Here is a 16,803-nt window from a genome sequence, read left to right as displayed (position 1 = left end):
AACAAAAAAATCAAGTCTAAGTATCCTCAGGTCATGTTAGTGCAAATGTTGCATACTATTCTGTATGGTAAACTTAGTGTTTTTTGAAGGCATTTTTGACTCCATATGTTGTAGAGCAAGACAAAGAACTCCAGAGGAAATTTATTTTCTGGTTGGTTCTGTGGAAGGGAAATGTAACAGAGGATAAATGTCCTGCTTTACTTTCCCAGATACATTTCCAGGCACAGTGCAGGGATGGGCAGAACCCAGACCTTACGAAATTCTCTAAATGTAGTTTATTAGGTACAGCAGTACTGTTGTCACAGTCACCTCTTCTGCAGGCTCAGTTGTCCTTGTTCATTCAGCTTTTCCTTACACACCCCATTTCCTGGCCCTCCAGGCATTTTCTTTACTGCTCTCTAAACAGTCTCCATTGGAACACTTCCTTTCCTGGCAATGTCGTGCTCCAAAAGCTGTACAATTTACGGTCTCAGTGGTGCCCTCCAATCTGCTGACCACACAGCTTTGCGTGCTCTGTCCCAGCCCTGCATCCCTGGCATGGGAGCATTGCAGGGATCTCTGGTGGCTTCTGTCACTGCCAGGGCAAGGGAGGAGGGCTTGGGAATCCAGCAGCAAGAAAGGGCAGTGCTGGGAGCACGAGGGTGTGGATCAGCAGGAGAAAAGCAGTGATAAAATCTGATACCTTAGAGGAGCTCACCTCTTGGAATTCTGTTCACCAGTGAAGTTTGTGGGAATGGTTTTGCTACCCAGTAAACCCTGACAGAGATGCACGATCCCTAAGATGTTATCTGTAAAAGCAGGATGCAGCCTGTGCCACAAACACTGCTTTTCCGTCTAAAAGTGACATTGAGGAGAGGCCAGCTTGGAAGGGCTTAGCCCTGTGTTGTCTCAAGAGTTGCAATGTTCATTTTCAAACATTTTACCTATTAGATCAGAGCCTGCAGTAGAAAATCCCCACCTTGTGAAATTGCACCAACTCTCCTGTTTCTGGATTGCTTTGTAGGAAGAAGGGCCGAGCCAGACTCTGGGTGCTCTGGTTCTGAGCTGCGAACGCTGCAGCGCTCTGGGTGGTTCCTCGGTGGTTTGAGCTGCAGGCAGTCCCTGCTGGGCTGCAGGGCCGCCCTGTCCTTGCTGGATGGCAGCTCCAGAGAGGGGCCTGGCTCTGCTGCTGCTCCCCCTGGGGCTCTGGTGGCTGCTCCCACATTTCCAGATGGTCCATTTGTATCTGTCACTGTTATTGAGGGCTCCTGCGTGGAAAATGCTCCCTGTGTTCCTGAGGTAGGATGGGAGCAAGGGACTGCATCTTCCAACATAAATTGCCTTTTGATCTGGGACATTTTCCCTCACCACTGAATCAATCCACTCCAAGCTCCATCCCGGAGGGGCTTTTTAGAGCATAAAAGCTGCTTTGCAAGCAAATTCCTTTTATGACAGTCATCAGCCATCATCCTTCATCCTGCTCACATCATCTTATGCAGAGTTGTATCATGCCAGGCACTGGAGAAGCTGAAAGCTCCAAGGGTTCTCCGAGTAAAAAATGTATAAATGCAGCTAAAGAAAACCATCCCTCTGCCATCTGTTCTGTAACCCAGAGCCCTGCATACCTCTTGACTGCATTATAAAAGGAGAGATAAATGAAAGGAAAATTCATGTGTATGTTCTCCAGTCAGAGGATTATCATATAGATCTGTTACCATCTTCACAATTCCCAGGCTGAATGAAGGAAAAAGTAACTCCCTTCTGAACCAGTAAATCCCCACAACCTGGAATTTTTATTCCTGATTTAGTGAGCTCCTTGGCAATAGAGAGGGCTTTATTATTATTTTTATTATTATTATTATTATTGTAAACTGCTCCAGGAACCGTTTCAACAAAAGAAGTAAACCTTGCATTGTGTTCAGATAATGTTCTTAACTTCTCAACAAGATTTAATAAATTGCACCCTGGGAATTAGGCAAATGAAACCTGTGGTCAAAATGTTACAGGATTACTGAAAAAAAATTTTTTTATTATTTTTTAATCTCATTAAGAGGATACAATTATATGCTCCAATATAAAAAGCGTGTGTGTGATAAACATCTCCCTGGTAGTAAAATGTACTATGCTTCATTGTCAATGGTCTTTGCAACTTTCTGTGACAAGTGCTACTTCTTACATTATTTTTTTTCTGAACACTTCACACCCTTGTATATTTACTGGAAATGGATTTAAGTATAGGTAGGAGGCAAACCCTTGTGCTATGGTTGCAATTAACAGCAAATAACGAGTCTTTGCTGAATATTTGCAGTATATTTCCCCCATTTTTGTTTTGCTCAATGCAGTATAATTAGCTCATGGATTTCTCTCAGTATAATTGGCTGTAGGTCTTATGATATATTTCATCTCCTAGATCTGCAATGATTTACATACAGACAGCTTAGACCCTATTAATGCTAATAAAAGTGCTGCAAGGACATCCTATAGCGTGCACTTTATTAAACTGTACATAGCTTTCTTCGAGAGCTTCTGTTTATCTGCGTTTCCCAAAAATAAAATATAGTGCCTTTAGCACTGAATATTTAAATCCAGGCTCCTTTTCCCTGTTTCTGTCTCTCTCTATGCATTTCTAATGCTTCTATCACAATGGGATCTGGGTACTATATGCAACAGGAAGTAGAGCAGAAAAATGTCCACTAACAGGCTCTTCCCTCCTGTGATTTGGGTTAAAACTGCCCCCATTTTGGTTCCCTGGAGTGTCTGCTTAGCTCTTTGGTGTTTGTGCTCAAGCACAGCCATAGCTGAGCCAGGCTGGGGCTGGGTAGAAGTGCAAAATGCCTTTGTTGGGTTGTTTAGGGGGTTTTCCACCTTTTTTAAGGGTAAATTTACATCATATGTTGTTTGGAGTTGTGCAGACACACACTGATAAAGACACACAGCTGTGTGTCCCACATTACCCTTCTTAATTTGTAAGGTGGGAACCCCACCCTGGCTCAGAGCTGGAGGTCCAGCAGTGTCTTCCTGTTTCCATGTTCCTCAAGCCGGGCTCCAGCTGTGGATGTGGTGGGTTGGAGCTTGAACTCCCTGGTGTGAGCTGTGCACCTGTACAGACATTGCCACCAGCTCGATTTCCAGCCCTTCCCTCTGGCAGGGCAGGGCTGACCTTCTGAAAATGGGAACTGTGATCTTCAGCTCTCAAACTGGTGGCAATGCTGTCACTGAAAGCACAGTTGTGCAAGCAATGCTTGATTTTAGTGCACCCTTCCTCTCCCACAGATTTGCTAATGAAAGTTGAATTCATGGATTGTCTGCTTGGGTCATTCTTCCAAATATCCTCTAGCCCCGCATAAATCTGGACAAATCCTCCTGTGCAGCAGCATGAGGGCACTTTCAGTGTCCCCAGGCCCTCTTTTAAGTGACTACACCAGTGTAAGTCCAGTCAGTTTTCTCAGTGCTAACAGTGTAACAAGCAGTGAATCCTTTGGAGAGAAGACAAATGGAGCTGTGTCTGTTCCCTGACCTGCAGCTCCAGCAGCGCAGGTGTCACACAGATCAATCCTGGCGGTGCCTGTAATAACTGACATGATTAGCCATTAGCAGGAGCAGGCAGCTTGGTGGGGGAAGTACAAAGAAAACAGTGTACAAACTTGGTAATGATCTGGACAAAGGTATCAAAGGAGATTCTGGGAGCCAGGGATCTGATGTTGCCCTGCACCGACACGTTCAGCATCCTGTCAGCCTCCTGTGTCAGGAGAGGAAGGAATAGCAGAAGGTCACATATGGGAGGAGTGTGCAGCAGCCCACAGCCCCATCTCAATTCCTTTGTCTGACAAGCAAAACCTCCTCTTCCCTTGGGAAATGACCTTCTCTCCCCAAATCCAGGCAGTTTGGGGGACACAGGATCCCTCTAAGTTCGCTCAGGCCCCTCCAAGGGTGCAGCTGCTGTAGCAGAGATGCCAACGTGCATTCAGCTACGAGGGCTCTATTATCTTCCCACTGCCTCGTTGTATTCATAGACCTGTTAGGGAAAAATTTATGCACATCGCTTCTTACAGTGCCAAGACACTTAGTGATGGTGCAGGGGGTGGTAATTTATTTGTACCTTGCACTTTCTTTCGGGAATAGTCATGCTGTTGCAAGAACTTCTTTCAGCATTTGATCAGAAAATTAAATTTGTGTTTAAAGAGATAGTCAGGGTTGCTAGGACAACATATTAACCTCCCTTCTTTTTTTCCTCAGCTCTGTCTCCAAGGTTCATGGAACTCACTGTGCTGTACTCGGCTTGCAGTGTTGTTCTCAAGGTGCAGGAGGGAAGGGCTTTCAGAAACAGTGTCCAAAATATATTTTTCCTCAACAAATAATCACATAAAATGGTAACATCCCACTGGGCATTCCCAGGCTGGCCTTGTCAAGCCAGCGGGGTTGGACAAAGAGGAGCAAACAGCCCCGTTCTTTGAATTTCATGGGAGTATTTTTGTGCACAGTCACCAGGACTGAGAATACAATGGGGGAGCTTGCAGACAGCGTTTTCAGAAATGATTAATGGCTGGGAGACTCTGGGTATGGCTGAAAAATTTGGACACTTTCAGGAGACCGGGGTTTCAGTAATATGTAAACAGTGGGTTTTGTGCATTTTAGGCTCTTCCATATCTCAGTTGAAAAGTCACAATTTCAATGATTTCTCATGAATTAAAAAGGAGCAAAACAGCTGAAACTTTGTGGAATGTACTTTTCATGGCTTTTCACCAAATCTTTGGCGTTCAGCTCCCTTGTCAGGACCGACAGTGGTATTACATCTCTGCAGCCTTCTGGCTCAGATCCTTTAAAGCTGCTTAAACACCCACGTGGCTTTTGTCCAGAACTGATGGATTCCTGTCTCTGTTATTTCCTCCAGATCCGCTCGGATAAGGACAAGGAGATCCACATCAGGTACAGCATCACTGGAGTGGGAGCCGACCAGCCGCCCATGGAGGTTTTCAACATCGACCCCGTGTCCGGCAGGATGTACGTGACACGGCCCATGGACAGGGAGGAGAGAGCTTCCTACCACGTGAGCATCCAACATCCTGACTGCCAGCTGGACCCACAATTGCTGGGTTCAAGAAGGGGAGTGCTAGATCAGCCAAACCGGTGCAAAGTGCTGGGTGGTGGCAGCTGAACGTGAGCCAGGTGTGCCCAGGTGGCACCTGGTCTGTATCAGCAGTAGTGTGGCCAGCAGGACCAGGGCAGGGATTGTCCCCCCGTGCAGGGCACTGCTGAGGCCACTCCTCAAATCTGGGGTCAGTTTTGGGCCCCTCACCACATTGAGCATGTCCAGAGAAGGGTGATGGAGCTGGGGAAGGGTGGAGAGAGTCAGTTTGATGAGGAGCAGCTGAAGGAGCTGGGGTGGGTCAGCCTGGAGAAAAGGAGGCTCAGGGGAGGCACCTCACCACTCTGCGACTCCCTGGAAGAGGCTGTAGCCATGTGGGTTGGTCTCTTCTCCCAAGTAAGAAGTGACAGATCAAGAGGAAATGGCCTCAAGTTGTGCCAGGAGAAATTTAGGTTGGATATGAGGAAAAACTTCTTCACCAAAAGGACTGCCCAGGGCAGCAGTGAAGTTATCATCCCTGGAGAGATTCAAAAGCTGTGTAGATGTGGCACTTGAGGACATGGTTGAGTGATGGGCTTGGCAGTGCTGGGGGAACAGTTGGACTTGATCTGAGAGGGCTTTTCCAACCTAAAAAATTCTGTGATTATATGAAAGTGGAGATAAACTGATGTCTTTTTCAGACACAGAGTCATTTGTTTAAAAAGGCGCAACTTCACACTGCTTGTTAAATCCATGCAAATTTATGTGTAGACTGAACCACCCAAAACCATGAGAAGCCAGTCACTACATTAGCATGTCTTGGGAAATTACTCATTTAAGAATCATTACTGCATCTAAACATGCAATAATTGCTATAGTCATTTCTCACTTTAATTCACCAGGAGATGTTCAGGCAGTATGATGGGGGTGTGTCAGATAGGTTTTTAAATACGCAGATAGGCTAATATTAAATATCAGGGAATTAATTAAGATTAATTACACTCAAAAGTGATGGTGCCTTGTGCTATCCTAGTTCATCAAATGCTCTCTACCTGCAGAATGCTCACAGTGTAATTGACTGCTCTGTTTTAATATAAATCCCAGCTCTTATATTGCACAGTGTAATTGCACAGCAGATCCAGTCCCACAAATTGCTAAAAGAATAGATTGCCCCTTGCATGATAGCCCTGCAAAATTTCAAGCATTTTCTGCATCAGCTGGAGTGGTTGTGAGAGGCTGTTTCATGGGCTGCTATCAGCCCTAGCCCATCTCCTGGCATGGTAATGGCCCTTCCCAGGGAGGCTGCAATGCCAGCAGAGCGCACGGGTCGCTTGCAGTGACACCGCGTCCCGAACGGCGCCGTCGGAGATGCACATTCTGTCAGCTTTATCAGGTATCCAGTTAACCATGTTGACACAGCTTCTGGGCTGGGGTGGAAAGATAAAGAAAATAGATTACCTCTTTAGTTGGGTGGAGAAAGAGATTTCCCCTGGGTAAAAGGAGATCTGAAGAAAAATTATTTTATACTCAGTGAACAAGAACAATTATTTTGTTTGTTGTGCCTAGGAAAATATGAAGAGAGGTTGTTTTGGAGAAGAAATGTTTGAGATAAAGCGTGTGTCATCTCAGTGTTGTTGATATTGTTTCAGCAGTGCCAGGTTATTATAACAGTCTAGTCAATAATAAAAAAGTTAAGACTTTTGATGGAGCCGCTGTGATGTCTGCGATCAGACACTCGCAGTCAAAAACATGAGATGAAACAGATTTTGTCCTCCATCCTAAAAAACCCTGTGCCCCTTAAAGATGAACTGAACCTACCAGTCACAGTGAATTCAGCAAATTGAATTCTTGCCTTGTCAAAGGTGATGGGATGAATCTGCCTTGTACATAACACAGGATTTCCAGCCTTTGCTGTTCCTCGCAGAAACCTTGAACTAGTGGCATCCATATGTAAATAAGCATATTCATACTCTGAAGGTTACAGGAAGATGTATTTTATAGAGAGAATAAGTATGTTATGAGACCTTATAGACAGGAATACTGAATGATAGAAAAATCTTTGTTAGGAGAATAGTAGAAGGTGATGAAGAATATTTTAAACTGTGTCTGTAAATGACCTTTAGATCCTTCAGCCTCAGTAGCAATAGATTGATGATTTCTTGGACCATCAGTTTTTCATTTATTAACCCTTTGCAAAGCCTTTAGAAATACACCATGCACAAAGCAATGACCCAAACACTGGAGAGGAAACTTAGAGTGCTGAAAATGAGAAGAAATTTGGCCCATTTCCAGAAAGAAAATAAAGTTCAAAGTTTTGGCTAGTGGAGAGTTGAAGAAGTCAATGAATTTATGCCACTTCATAGAGCCCAGTCTCTAACTGATAGGAAAGGCAACATGGAGCCAGGTTTGAACTGAGTGCTGGAAGACTGAGGTGTAGTTTGGATGTGAACTACAGAGCTTGGCCACATTTAAACTTGTTTAAGATCTGCTGTAGTTTCCTTTAGCTTGAATTAGTAGCTTTGCTCTTGAGTGAGAATGTCAGTGGAGCTGCAAGGCACCAGTGCTCCCTCTGACCCAGCAGGACATGGGTTCTGTGTCTGTTCTGTGCAGCCTTGTGTTCCAGCTGAAGGTGGCTGCATTTACACAGCTCCAGGTTTTCTGCAGCCCCAAAAAAACCCAAATCTTTTCAGCATCTCTGTCACTCTTGAGTGTTGTCCTTGCTGCTTTTGTTCCCAGGTAATCTAAAAACTAATTATAAAAGAAAGAACAATAATTTGCAAGTCTTTGTAAGGCTGCATATCAAGAGTTCTGTTTCATTAACTCCCACATTTTCAACACATATTTTCTTATGCATAATTATCTGTATTGCTCCAGGACTACCATTTTTAAAATATTAGTGTTTTAAAACTCCCTGCATTCAGCAAGCCATTTGTCTGATGAAACCTGCCTTGTTCCCTAAGGTGAAACAGATTTTTTTCTAATTAGATCAGGAGTTCTGCAGCAGAACTTCCCCTGTTTTTGTGATCATTCTTGAACTTTTAGGGAGGATCATTCTGAGTTGAGTTATGCAGAGATGTGTGTGCCTCTGGGACTCAGAGCCCCTGCCCAGGTGCTGTGTGTGCTGGTGATAGCAAGTTCAGCTGTATTTCGGCCTCATCTGTTTGTGTCTGCACTCCAAACCAGAGCACAAACTCTCCAGGGACCTCACAGGCATCCCAGACACAGAGAAAATACGAGCAGAGAAAAGTAAAAAGGGCTCTGCAGCCACTAAACCAACCCCATAATGTGGTGTGGAACTGCACAGGTGGCATTGAGTGATGCCCTGGGAGCCACCCTGGTGTCATTAGTGCCATGGGACGGGACACACAGCCAAAGGACAGACAGCCATGGGACACACATCTGTGGGACAGGAATCCATGGGACACACATCCATGGGACACACAGCCAAGGGACAGACAGCTGTGGGATACCGTGAAGGGACACACAGCAAGGGACACACAGCCATGGGACAGACAGCCGTGGGACACACAACAAGGACACACAGCCATGGGACACACAAGGGACACACATCCATGGGGCACATGCCCACATTTCTCAGCCCTCTCACTGTGGCAGGTTTGTGTGTGTGCTGCATCCCCCCTTGCAGTCAGCCCCTGGGATGTTCCCTGCATGCCCAGGAAGGTGCAGCAGGTAGTGATATTTAATATGCATGAGTTCTCCTGGCCTCATTTAGCTGCGCTCCCCAGGTCCCCTTGGTGCTGCTGACAGAATTAGTGGCTCTGAATGTCTTTTCTGATCCAGACACCAGCTTCATATTAAGCTGCAGTTAGGCCTGGCAAGTACAAGGGATAGAAAATTGGTAGCTTAGTTTTCCAAGACGTTTTTCAAGCTCTGTTTTCAAAAGACATCAGCATAAACATGTCAGTAAGTAATCATTGCTTATGATACTCAAGTAATATGCATTATAGGGAAACTTTGAAGCAAGTCCTAATCCAGTTCCAGACACATGTGTGCACTGTCAGCTTCAGGCTGGTGAAATACTCCCTCAGAAATGGCTGGAGCAGAGCAGGTGGGTTATAGACTGACAAAGAGTTGTTTTAAATGCAAATGAACAAAACAATTTTACTACAAATGAAGGGATAATTCCAGTATTTTGAGCCATGTTGAATAATGCCAGCCATTTGAGTCACAATGCTCTAAATTGAACTTTTAATCACAATTAAGAGCACACAAATTAGGCATGACATTGTATGCTTATTGCTTAAAGGCTCTGTCACTGATTGATAATGTATATTTGTATTAGTAGTATTAGTGCCTAAGTAATATTCATATTTAACACAATTCACTGTGTTGACTTTGACTAACTACCTTCAGATACCACCAGCCTCCAGTGTAATCAATAATCATGATACCAAATCATTTGTATGCCAACAGCTACATTTACACTGGAAACTGTCAGTAGGAAAACCTCAGAGACCGGTGGTAGCTGCTGCTGAATATGATAGCAATAATTGTCACACTTTTAAACAATATTTGTTAAAGAATATCGAGCCAGCTCCTTGGCTGGTGCAGCAGATGATGCATCAGCTAGAGATTAGTTGGCTACGTGTATTAATTTTTCAGAATCCTTTGCAAGGTATTTAGTTTGATTTTATTCCTTCTTCACTCCTGTCATGTTCTTCCTCTTGGGGAAAATGTAAATATTTCAAACTAACTTTATAAATATTTCTTAACTGTCTCTTCAGGCAGCCACCAGCTCCCATTTGAGTACTTGTGCATGCCCCGTGTCTGGCATGTGTCCTGTGGCTCAGGTGATGCTGACCTTGCACTGGTGTGTTTTCCAGCTCAAAAATTATGTGTGTGTCTGACGGAGCTCAACCATCACCCTTTGTGCCTTGTCCAGTGCTACAAAGCACTCCCATGCATCTGCTTTTCATCCCCTCCATCACTTCAACACCAAAGTGGAGGTGGCTTGGTCACAGAGCACCGCGTGGGCTCCGACTGTGCCTCGCTGAAATGAGCCCCATCTGAGCCATTGAGGAATGGCTCCAGAACAAAGTGTGCTGTCCAGCTTGAGCCTGCCTCATGAATGCCAAAAGTAGGACAAAAGAATCAGAGAGAAGATGAATTAAGGAAGGGAAATGTAGTGTAGATCAGCCTTTGAGATCCAGCCAGTTTCCCATACACTGATTCACCCCCTGGAGTCCCTCCTTCCTTGGCTCTCTCTGCTGAGGATGGTCTCTAGTGAGGAATTGTCTCTTAACAAGGAATGTTTTTTAGCAGGAAGAGCTCCCATTGAGTTTAAATTGAACCCTGGGGCTCAGGACTCCCTTCTCCCTTTGCCACAGCTGGCACTGACCACAGGCAAGCCACATGTTGTGGGAGATAGGGAGGCATTGGCACATGAGAGTTGTTCAGAGAGAACAGGCAGAGAAAATGAATGCAAAAAAGCACAAAAGGAAAGAAATGTTCATTGAAGCCAGGCCAAAAAAAGGAGCAGGAGAGAGGGTGCCATGTTCCTGGCACTGCAGATGCTGAGCCAGGACACCAGTGACCACAGCAGTGACCACAGCAGTGTGCCCAGCACTGCCTGCCTCCCATGGCTTGTCCCAGTGCTGGTGCTGGGCTCAGGACACTTGAGCATGGCACCACAGGTTTGATGAGATCCATGCAGTCTTGCTTATTGAATTTTTTTTGCCTGGAGTGCAGGCAGTAATGCACTGATGGGTACATGTGCTCGGTGAGTGCAACAAGCAGATAGATGTGCATTGCTGAGAAATCCCTTACTCCTGGAGATTTCAAACAAAAGCTATCGAATGTAATTAAAAATTTGCAGGGGGAGAGTCAGATCTGAGGCGGGAGATACCAGCTTTGCTCTCTGCTTTATCTCTGAATGGAACCATTTCCGCTGCTGGAAGTGCTGTAAGAGAGAGCCCAGTGCTGCCTCAGTTTGAAGATAATAACTTTAATTTTAGCTCTGAATTACTTTTTTTCAAAGACAGTCTGACCTCTGACTGTAAAGTTATTGAATTGCTACATCTGACATGATGAAGGATAGCTCAACAGGTGGGAGCCAAAGCAGTTCCTATGTAGGAAAGAAATGCAGATATTAAGAGCATTGCAAGTCATGAAACACAAATGGTACACCCTGTATTGAAAGCAAATCTGGACTTCTTCAGACTTTAAAGAAAACGTGCTGCTTAATTTCCTTTGAAAAGAAAAAAAAGTGTTTTTCTCCCAGCTCATTTCATGTGGCAGTTTGTTCTCTTTGCTTGATTAAATGTTAATCCAGCCCATCCTAATGGTGTGCAGCTCCTTTTGTTAAGCTCTGGACTTCTGAGCACCATACATGAAGGGGAAAGTTACATCAATCACAAACACAGCGAGAGTGAAAGACAGGAACCAGGGCTAATGCAATTAGCACATTTATTTGTCATGCATCAGAGGAGCTGGAGACCTCCCTGTAAAGTCAGCTCTGACTCCCAGCAGCAGCCTGCTGGTGTGGGGAACTGCTGGGAGGGACCAGAGGCCTCCATCCTGTGGATGGCAGAGCTGGGGTGTCCCTGTCCTTCAGCCCCATGTCCCAGCCAGCCCTGGCACGAACAGAGGAGCTGTGGCTGTCCCATCCCTGCAGGTGTTCAAGCACAGTGGGGATGGAGCTTGGAGCACCCTGGTCCAGTGGAAGGTTCCCTGCCTGTGACAGAGGGTTGGAACTAGATGAGCTTTAAGGTCTTTCCAGCCCAGCCCATTGTGTGACTCTGTGACTCTGTGAAGCTGACGTCCTCTGAAGCCTTGGTTTCCTCTCGGGTTTTCTGTGATTGAAAAGGCTCCTGAGGTATTAAAAGTCTTTTTTTCCTAGCCCTGCGACCAAAGAAGTCAAGATTCCTCGGCTCTGCTTTTCAAAGTTGTTTATTTTTCCTTATCTATTACATTCTTCTGCTGAGACCTGTCTGGCAGGTTGGTTCATGGCACACTGACTGCCCTTGGGGTGGTGTTAGCTTTTTATACTGTGTACTTTATTTACAATAATTTTCCAATACCTATCACCTATGTTAGACTGTCTCTACTTTAAACCAATCCAGAAGTGTCACCATCACAGCAGAAGATGGAGGACAAGAAGAAGCAGAAGATGGAGGACAAGAAGAAGAAGAAGAAGAAGGACAGGACATGCCCAGATTCCTCCATCTTGCCTCTTGAAGCCCCATTCTAAATCCCCAGAATTCTAATGTTTAACCCTGTGATAAATTAACTATTATTCTACTCAAACTCTTGTGGCTTGTAACTCCTCACACAAAGTGGGTCATTGTTTCCATGGGCTAAAATCCAAGGCACAGGTGTCTGTGACTCCAGGCCAAGGTCTCTGAGCCCCCTGCCAGGGTCTGGAGTCATCCAGGGCAGTCAGAGGAATGTCCTGGGCTCCGACACTTCCCCAGCCCGCCAGCCCTGTGGGATGTGACACCATCCCGAGTGCCATCCCCTGTTCTCGTGGCAGGGTGGAGGTTCAGCAGTGCTCACAGGGGCTGAGATGGAGAGGGAGGGTGGCCAAAATCTGCAGAGCCTCCCCAGGTCCAGCCAGGTCGGGGCTGTGCAGCCCTTCCCTCACTGTCAGAGCTCTCCCGACACCCTTCAGCCACACACCATTTACAGTAGCCATCTGTTCCCTCTAATGAGAAAGCTATTCATTTTTTTCACCTGGTTACTGATTGTTCCAGACTATTGTGATTGCTTCGTTTTATTAATTACTCATTTTGACATGCTGTATCTGTCTCTTTTGTTCAGAAAACAGATGCTCTTGTTCCTGGGCATTATTACTGATGGTTATTGCTAATAAGATAAAGCTGCAGTTCCGGTTTAACTGAGGGCTTAACACTGTGGCTCTGGTTATTGAAATGCCTCAGCACTGGGTATTTTATTGAAGCCTGAGGAAATTGCATTCTTAGTGCCATGGGGGCTCCCGTTATTTGAAGGAAAGGGACTTTTTAAATGTCTTTTGGTGCACAGAGCAATGGGGTCGGTAGCTGTTGCTGTTCCTGGAGACCATGATTAAACAAAGAATAAACATCACTAAGATCTTGCTGAAATCTCTTCACTTACTAATCCCCAGTATTATGGGTGTGAAACGCTGCAGGTTCCCATAAGAAACTTCTCGCTCAAAATCATTTCCTCGCTTTATTTGGAACTAAGCAAAATTTGCTTTTCAGATTGTCAGACAAGGTTCAATATGTCTTAAAAATTAAAATAGAGTGGTCTGTGAGCTGTGAAGGGGATAAGATAGCATCACTACACCAGAGTTGAAGTGTTTCCACTGACAATCACTGTTTCAAAATATTATTTCAATATTGTATTAAGCTCTGAAAAACTGTGAGTCGAGTGTAGATGGAAGCCATGTCAGTGCTTTCTGCTGGAATTAGATACTGGCTCCATTCAATTCTGAGGAAGTATTTATGATGTAAAGTCAATCCTTGCAAAACAGTCTCTCACTCTGCAACAGATCCAGTTGCTGATGTTGTGCTTTCATTGTGCTCATTCCCAGCTCCGGGCTCATGCAGTGGACATGAATGGAAACAAGGTGGAGAATCCCATTGACCTTTACATCTATGTGATTGATATGAATGACAACAGGCCGGAGTTCATCAACCAAGTCTATAATGGATCTGTTGATGAAGGCTCTAAACCAGGTACAGTTGAAAGTATAATCTCAAATTTTCACAGATTTTCAGGCATTCATGTGGTGTGGTAGCTCGGGCTCTGCTGGGATCACAGGGGATGAGGGAGAGGTTTGCTCTTGCTGGCTGTTGGTGGAAGACTGATGGAGGTGAGAACAATCCCATTGTGTATCTTTTTCTGGATGAAGAGGAAGTGCAGACTGGGGATGGAGGGAACCTAGTGGTCCCTTCCTGGCTATGGAATTTGTAAAAGCAGTTTTGTAATGCTCTGTAGCACCATTCTCACACACTCACTGCACACGTACAGGGCTCTTATTCCAATTACAGAGCACTGAAAGCCAGCCTGGCAGTGGCCTTTCCCTGACCCTGTGTCTCAAATGCTCAATATCCTCCTCCTTGATATTTAATTCAGTCATTTGCCAACTCAATATCTGGCATCCAGTCAGACTCCAAAGAAGGCTCTGTCTCAAGAAAACACTTTCTTATGTGGGACCTGATGGAAACCTGCAGAAGTGGGAATATTGACATTGAAATTGCAGGCTCATCCTCTGTCTCCACAGACTATTCTAACAGAGGGTAAAAATGGGGAAAAACCTGAAGTTGAATTACAGGAAATTTATGGGTGAAGAATCAGTGGGGGTGTAAGCTGTATGGGAAAAACTGATGATTTTTACATGAGCACATTTATATGCTTGGAAGAAACAGAGCTGTAAAGGTCTTTAATGTTCTATTTCCAACTCCACTGTTGATTTGTTATTTAAGTGTGGTGTAACCCTGCAGTTCCCAATATGGGAGCAGCGTTGGTTCAGCTCATTGCTGAGCGTAACTAAAATTATTGTATCCACTCTTTGTTCTGTGTCACCAGAACAATTGGAAGCCTCCTGTAATCAGAGTGAGTTTTTTTCCTGGCTTCTCTCCTTGGTTGATTGCCAGCTGAGGGGTTAAATACCCCGTGACTTTGGTTTGTGTCAGCAAACATTTATCACAGCGGCTCTGCTGCCGGAGGTGTGACAGGGAAGTCTCCGGTGGGCACTGCTTTTAACAAGGTGATTCACAGCCCTGATTGATTGTCTTCCAGCACTGAGAGGGACCGGCAGCTGTGGGGGACACGTGGTGAGGACAGAACGTGACATTATTGCTGAGCAAAGAATAGGTACAAGCTCCCTTTCTGATTCCTTTGGGTGGTGATGTCCCAGCTTCAAAGTCCTGGTCCTGGTCCTGCTTGGTGAGAAGTCCCTGAGCTGACAGCTCTGATGGCATCTTCCCAGAGAATTTTTCCAGCTTTCATTTGAAGGCCACTCTGGGGCATGTAAAGGTTTGAAGACTGATACAACATTTCCATAGCAAATCAAATTTCTTACATCTTATTCGAGGACAGATCAATATTCAAAGTGTTCCCAAATGTTTTAACTAGGTCTGTTCATCTGTCAGAGTAGCAGTAAATTGCATCCTCTTCTTGTCTGAAATCCAGATAAGCCTTTGAGCTATTAAATAGAACAGGATAATTTGCCTACAAAATACTTGTGCCTCTGCTTCTAGCAGTGTTTTTTGGTATTCTCTGTCCCAGGCTGGAGTGCTTGCCTTTAAGGCAGGAAGGTAGAAAGCAATCTGTTTTTATTCAAAAGCAATTACATTTGTCTTTGATATGTTTGTCGGGGTTTTTTTCCTCTCTCTCCTGTTTAATCAGTATTCTTTTAAAGGTTTATATTAGTATTGAATTTCTCTTCCTTGCTTTTTGAGCCTCCTAGGAATTTGGGTATTGGAGGCCCTCATTCTGTGTGCTTGGCAAGAAACATGATCCTGTGCCTTTGAGAAAGTGATAGAGAGGTCATGGAGTTAAAGGGAATATCTGCGTGCTCCTCCTTTGCCTCAAAATTATGTGTCCCTCTTGTGCAGAGACAAGTGTAGACAATGTATTTAGCTAAGGGTAGATCTTGCAAATATTTAGAAACTTTTTATTACTCAGAATATTGTAACAACTAAGGAGGTAGCACCAGCCATTGCAAGAGAAGAAATACATTACCAGAATTTATTATTTTTATTTCTGGCAGCGGTTGAGAAATGAAAGACACTGCATATTCTTTGAGGTAACAGCAGAATTTGTTCAGTACTGATTCAACAGTAAGTTAGAGATGTATATGCATCTATAAAAATATATCTGCATATGTGTGAATATCCATGCTTCAAGCAAACCAAAAAATCTTGTTATATGTTACAGGAGTTCAGCATTCATTTTCCTCTGCTCAGTGCTGCTGAACTATGCCTGAGGACTGAAAATGCTTCCCTGGATATCCTGTGCAATTGTTATTTCTCACATCTTCCATATGCCCATTTATAATGGCTGTGATTAAAAATGCAGGATTACTTGATTACGACAGTATCTGCAATGTTCTTAATTTTGCACACCTCTGATGAGAGATATCAGAGTACCCCAAATAAATGCTGGCTCTGAGGGCAGCTAGAACGAGAAGCCAATGGCTGTTTGAAGTCAGTCGGAATTTTGCCCAGATTTAATTTTAAAAAACCCAGATAAAAAAGAATATATGGAGCTTGAGCTCTACCCATGGAAATTTTGCAGAGCAAGACCATCACAAATGTGCTGTTGAGCAGAGGCTGAGCAGGGCACAGTGACCTTGAGCTGCAGGGAAAGCCCCAGAAAGGCTCCAGTGGGATCAATAGAGCAGATTCTGTTCCAGTGAGCAGGAAAGGGCCCTGAGGAGCTGTCCAGCACTCCCAGGGTCCGGGCTGGAGCAGAGGCAGGGCTGTGTGTGTGCACAGCAGGCAGGGCTGTGTGAGTGCACAGCAGGCAGGGCTGTCTGTCCCTCCGCAGGATGCTGGTCCCTGCTCGGGGCCGGGCTGTGCTGACCTGGAACAGAGTGTGTGGCCTCATCCCTGAGCCTGGCAGGGATGGAGGGTGGCCAAGTGAGATGTGACCCACTGACTCAGCAGTGAACAAGCCAAAAGAGGGTGGAGTGAAGCAAAGAAAGGGAATGCAGAAGGAGGAGTGCTCCAGCCTGCAGCACGGTGTGACACTGCTGGGCACTCAGCCTCCCGCAGGAACAAGTTTGCTTTAGCCTGGAATACAGATACACA

At 45.0% G+C, this 16,803-nt stretch overlaps 1 protein-coding gene across 1 annotated transcript in view; it reads left to right on the top strand.

Annotated features, from left to right (window-relative positions):
- The window catches only part of CDH4 (cadherin 4), a 415,329-nt gene that overhangs the window by 313,926 nt on the left and 84,600 nt on the right, over window positions 1–16,803 (top strand). Inside the window, exons 5-6 of the mRNA XM_058814611.1 lie at window positions 4,871–5,026; window positions 13,578–13,722. Of these exons, the coding sequence (XP_058670594.1) occupies window positions 4,871–5,026; window positions 13,578–13,722 (301 nt within the window). The remainder of the gene's footprint in view (window positions 1–4,870; window positions 5,027–13,577; window positions 13,723–16,803) is intronic.

Source organism: Ammospiza caudacuta, chromosome 15, assembly GCF_027887145.1.
Source record: "Ammospiza caudacuta isolate bAmmCau1 chromosome 15, bAmmCau1.pri, whole genome shotgun sequence".
Lineage (NCBI taxonomy): Eukaryota > Metazoa > Chordata > Aves > Passeriformes > Passerellidae > Ammospiza > Ammospiza caudacuta.
This window is presented reverse-complemented; position numbering and strand designations above follow the sequence as displayed.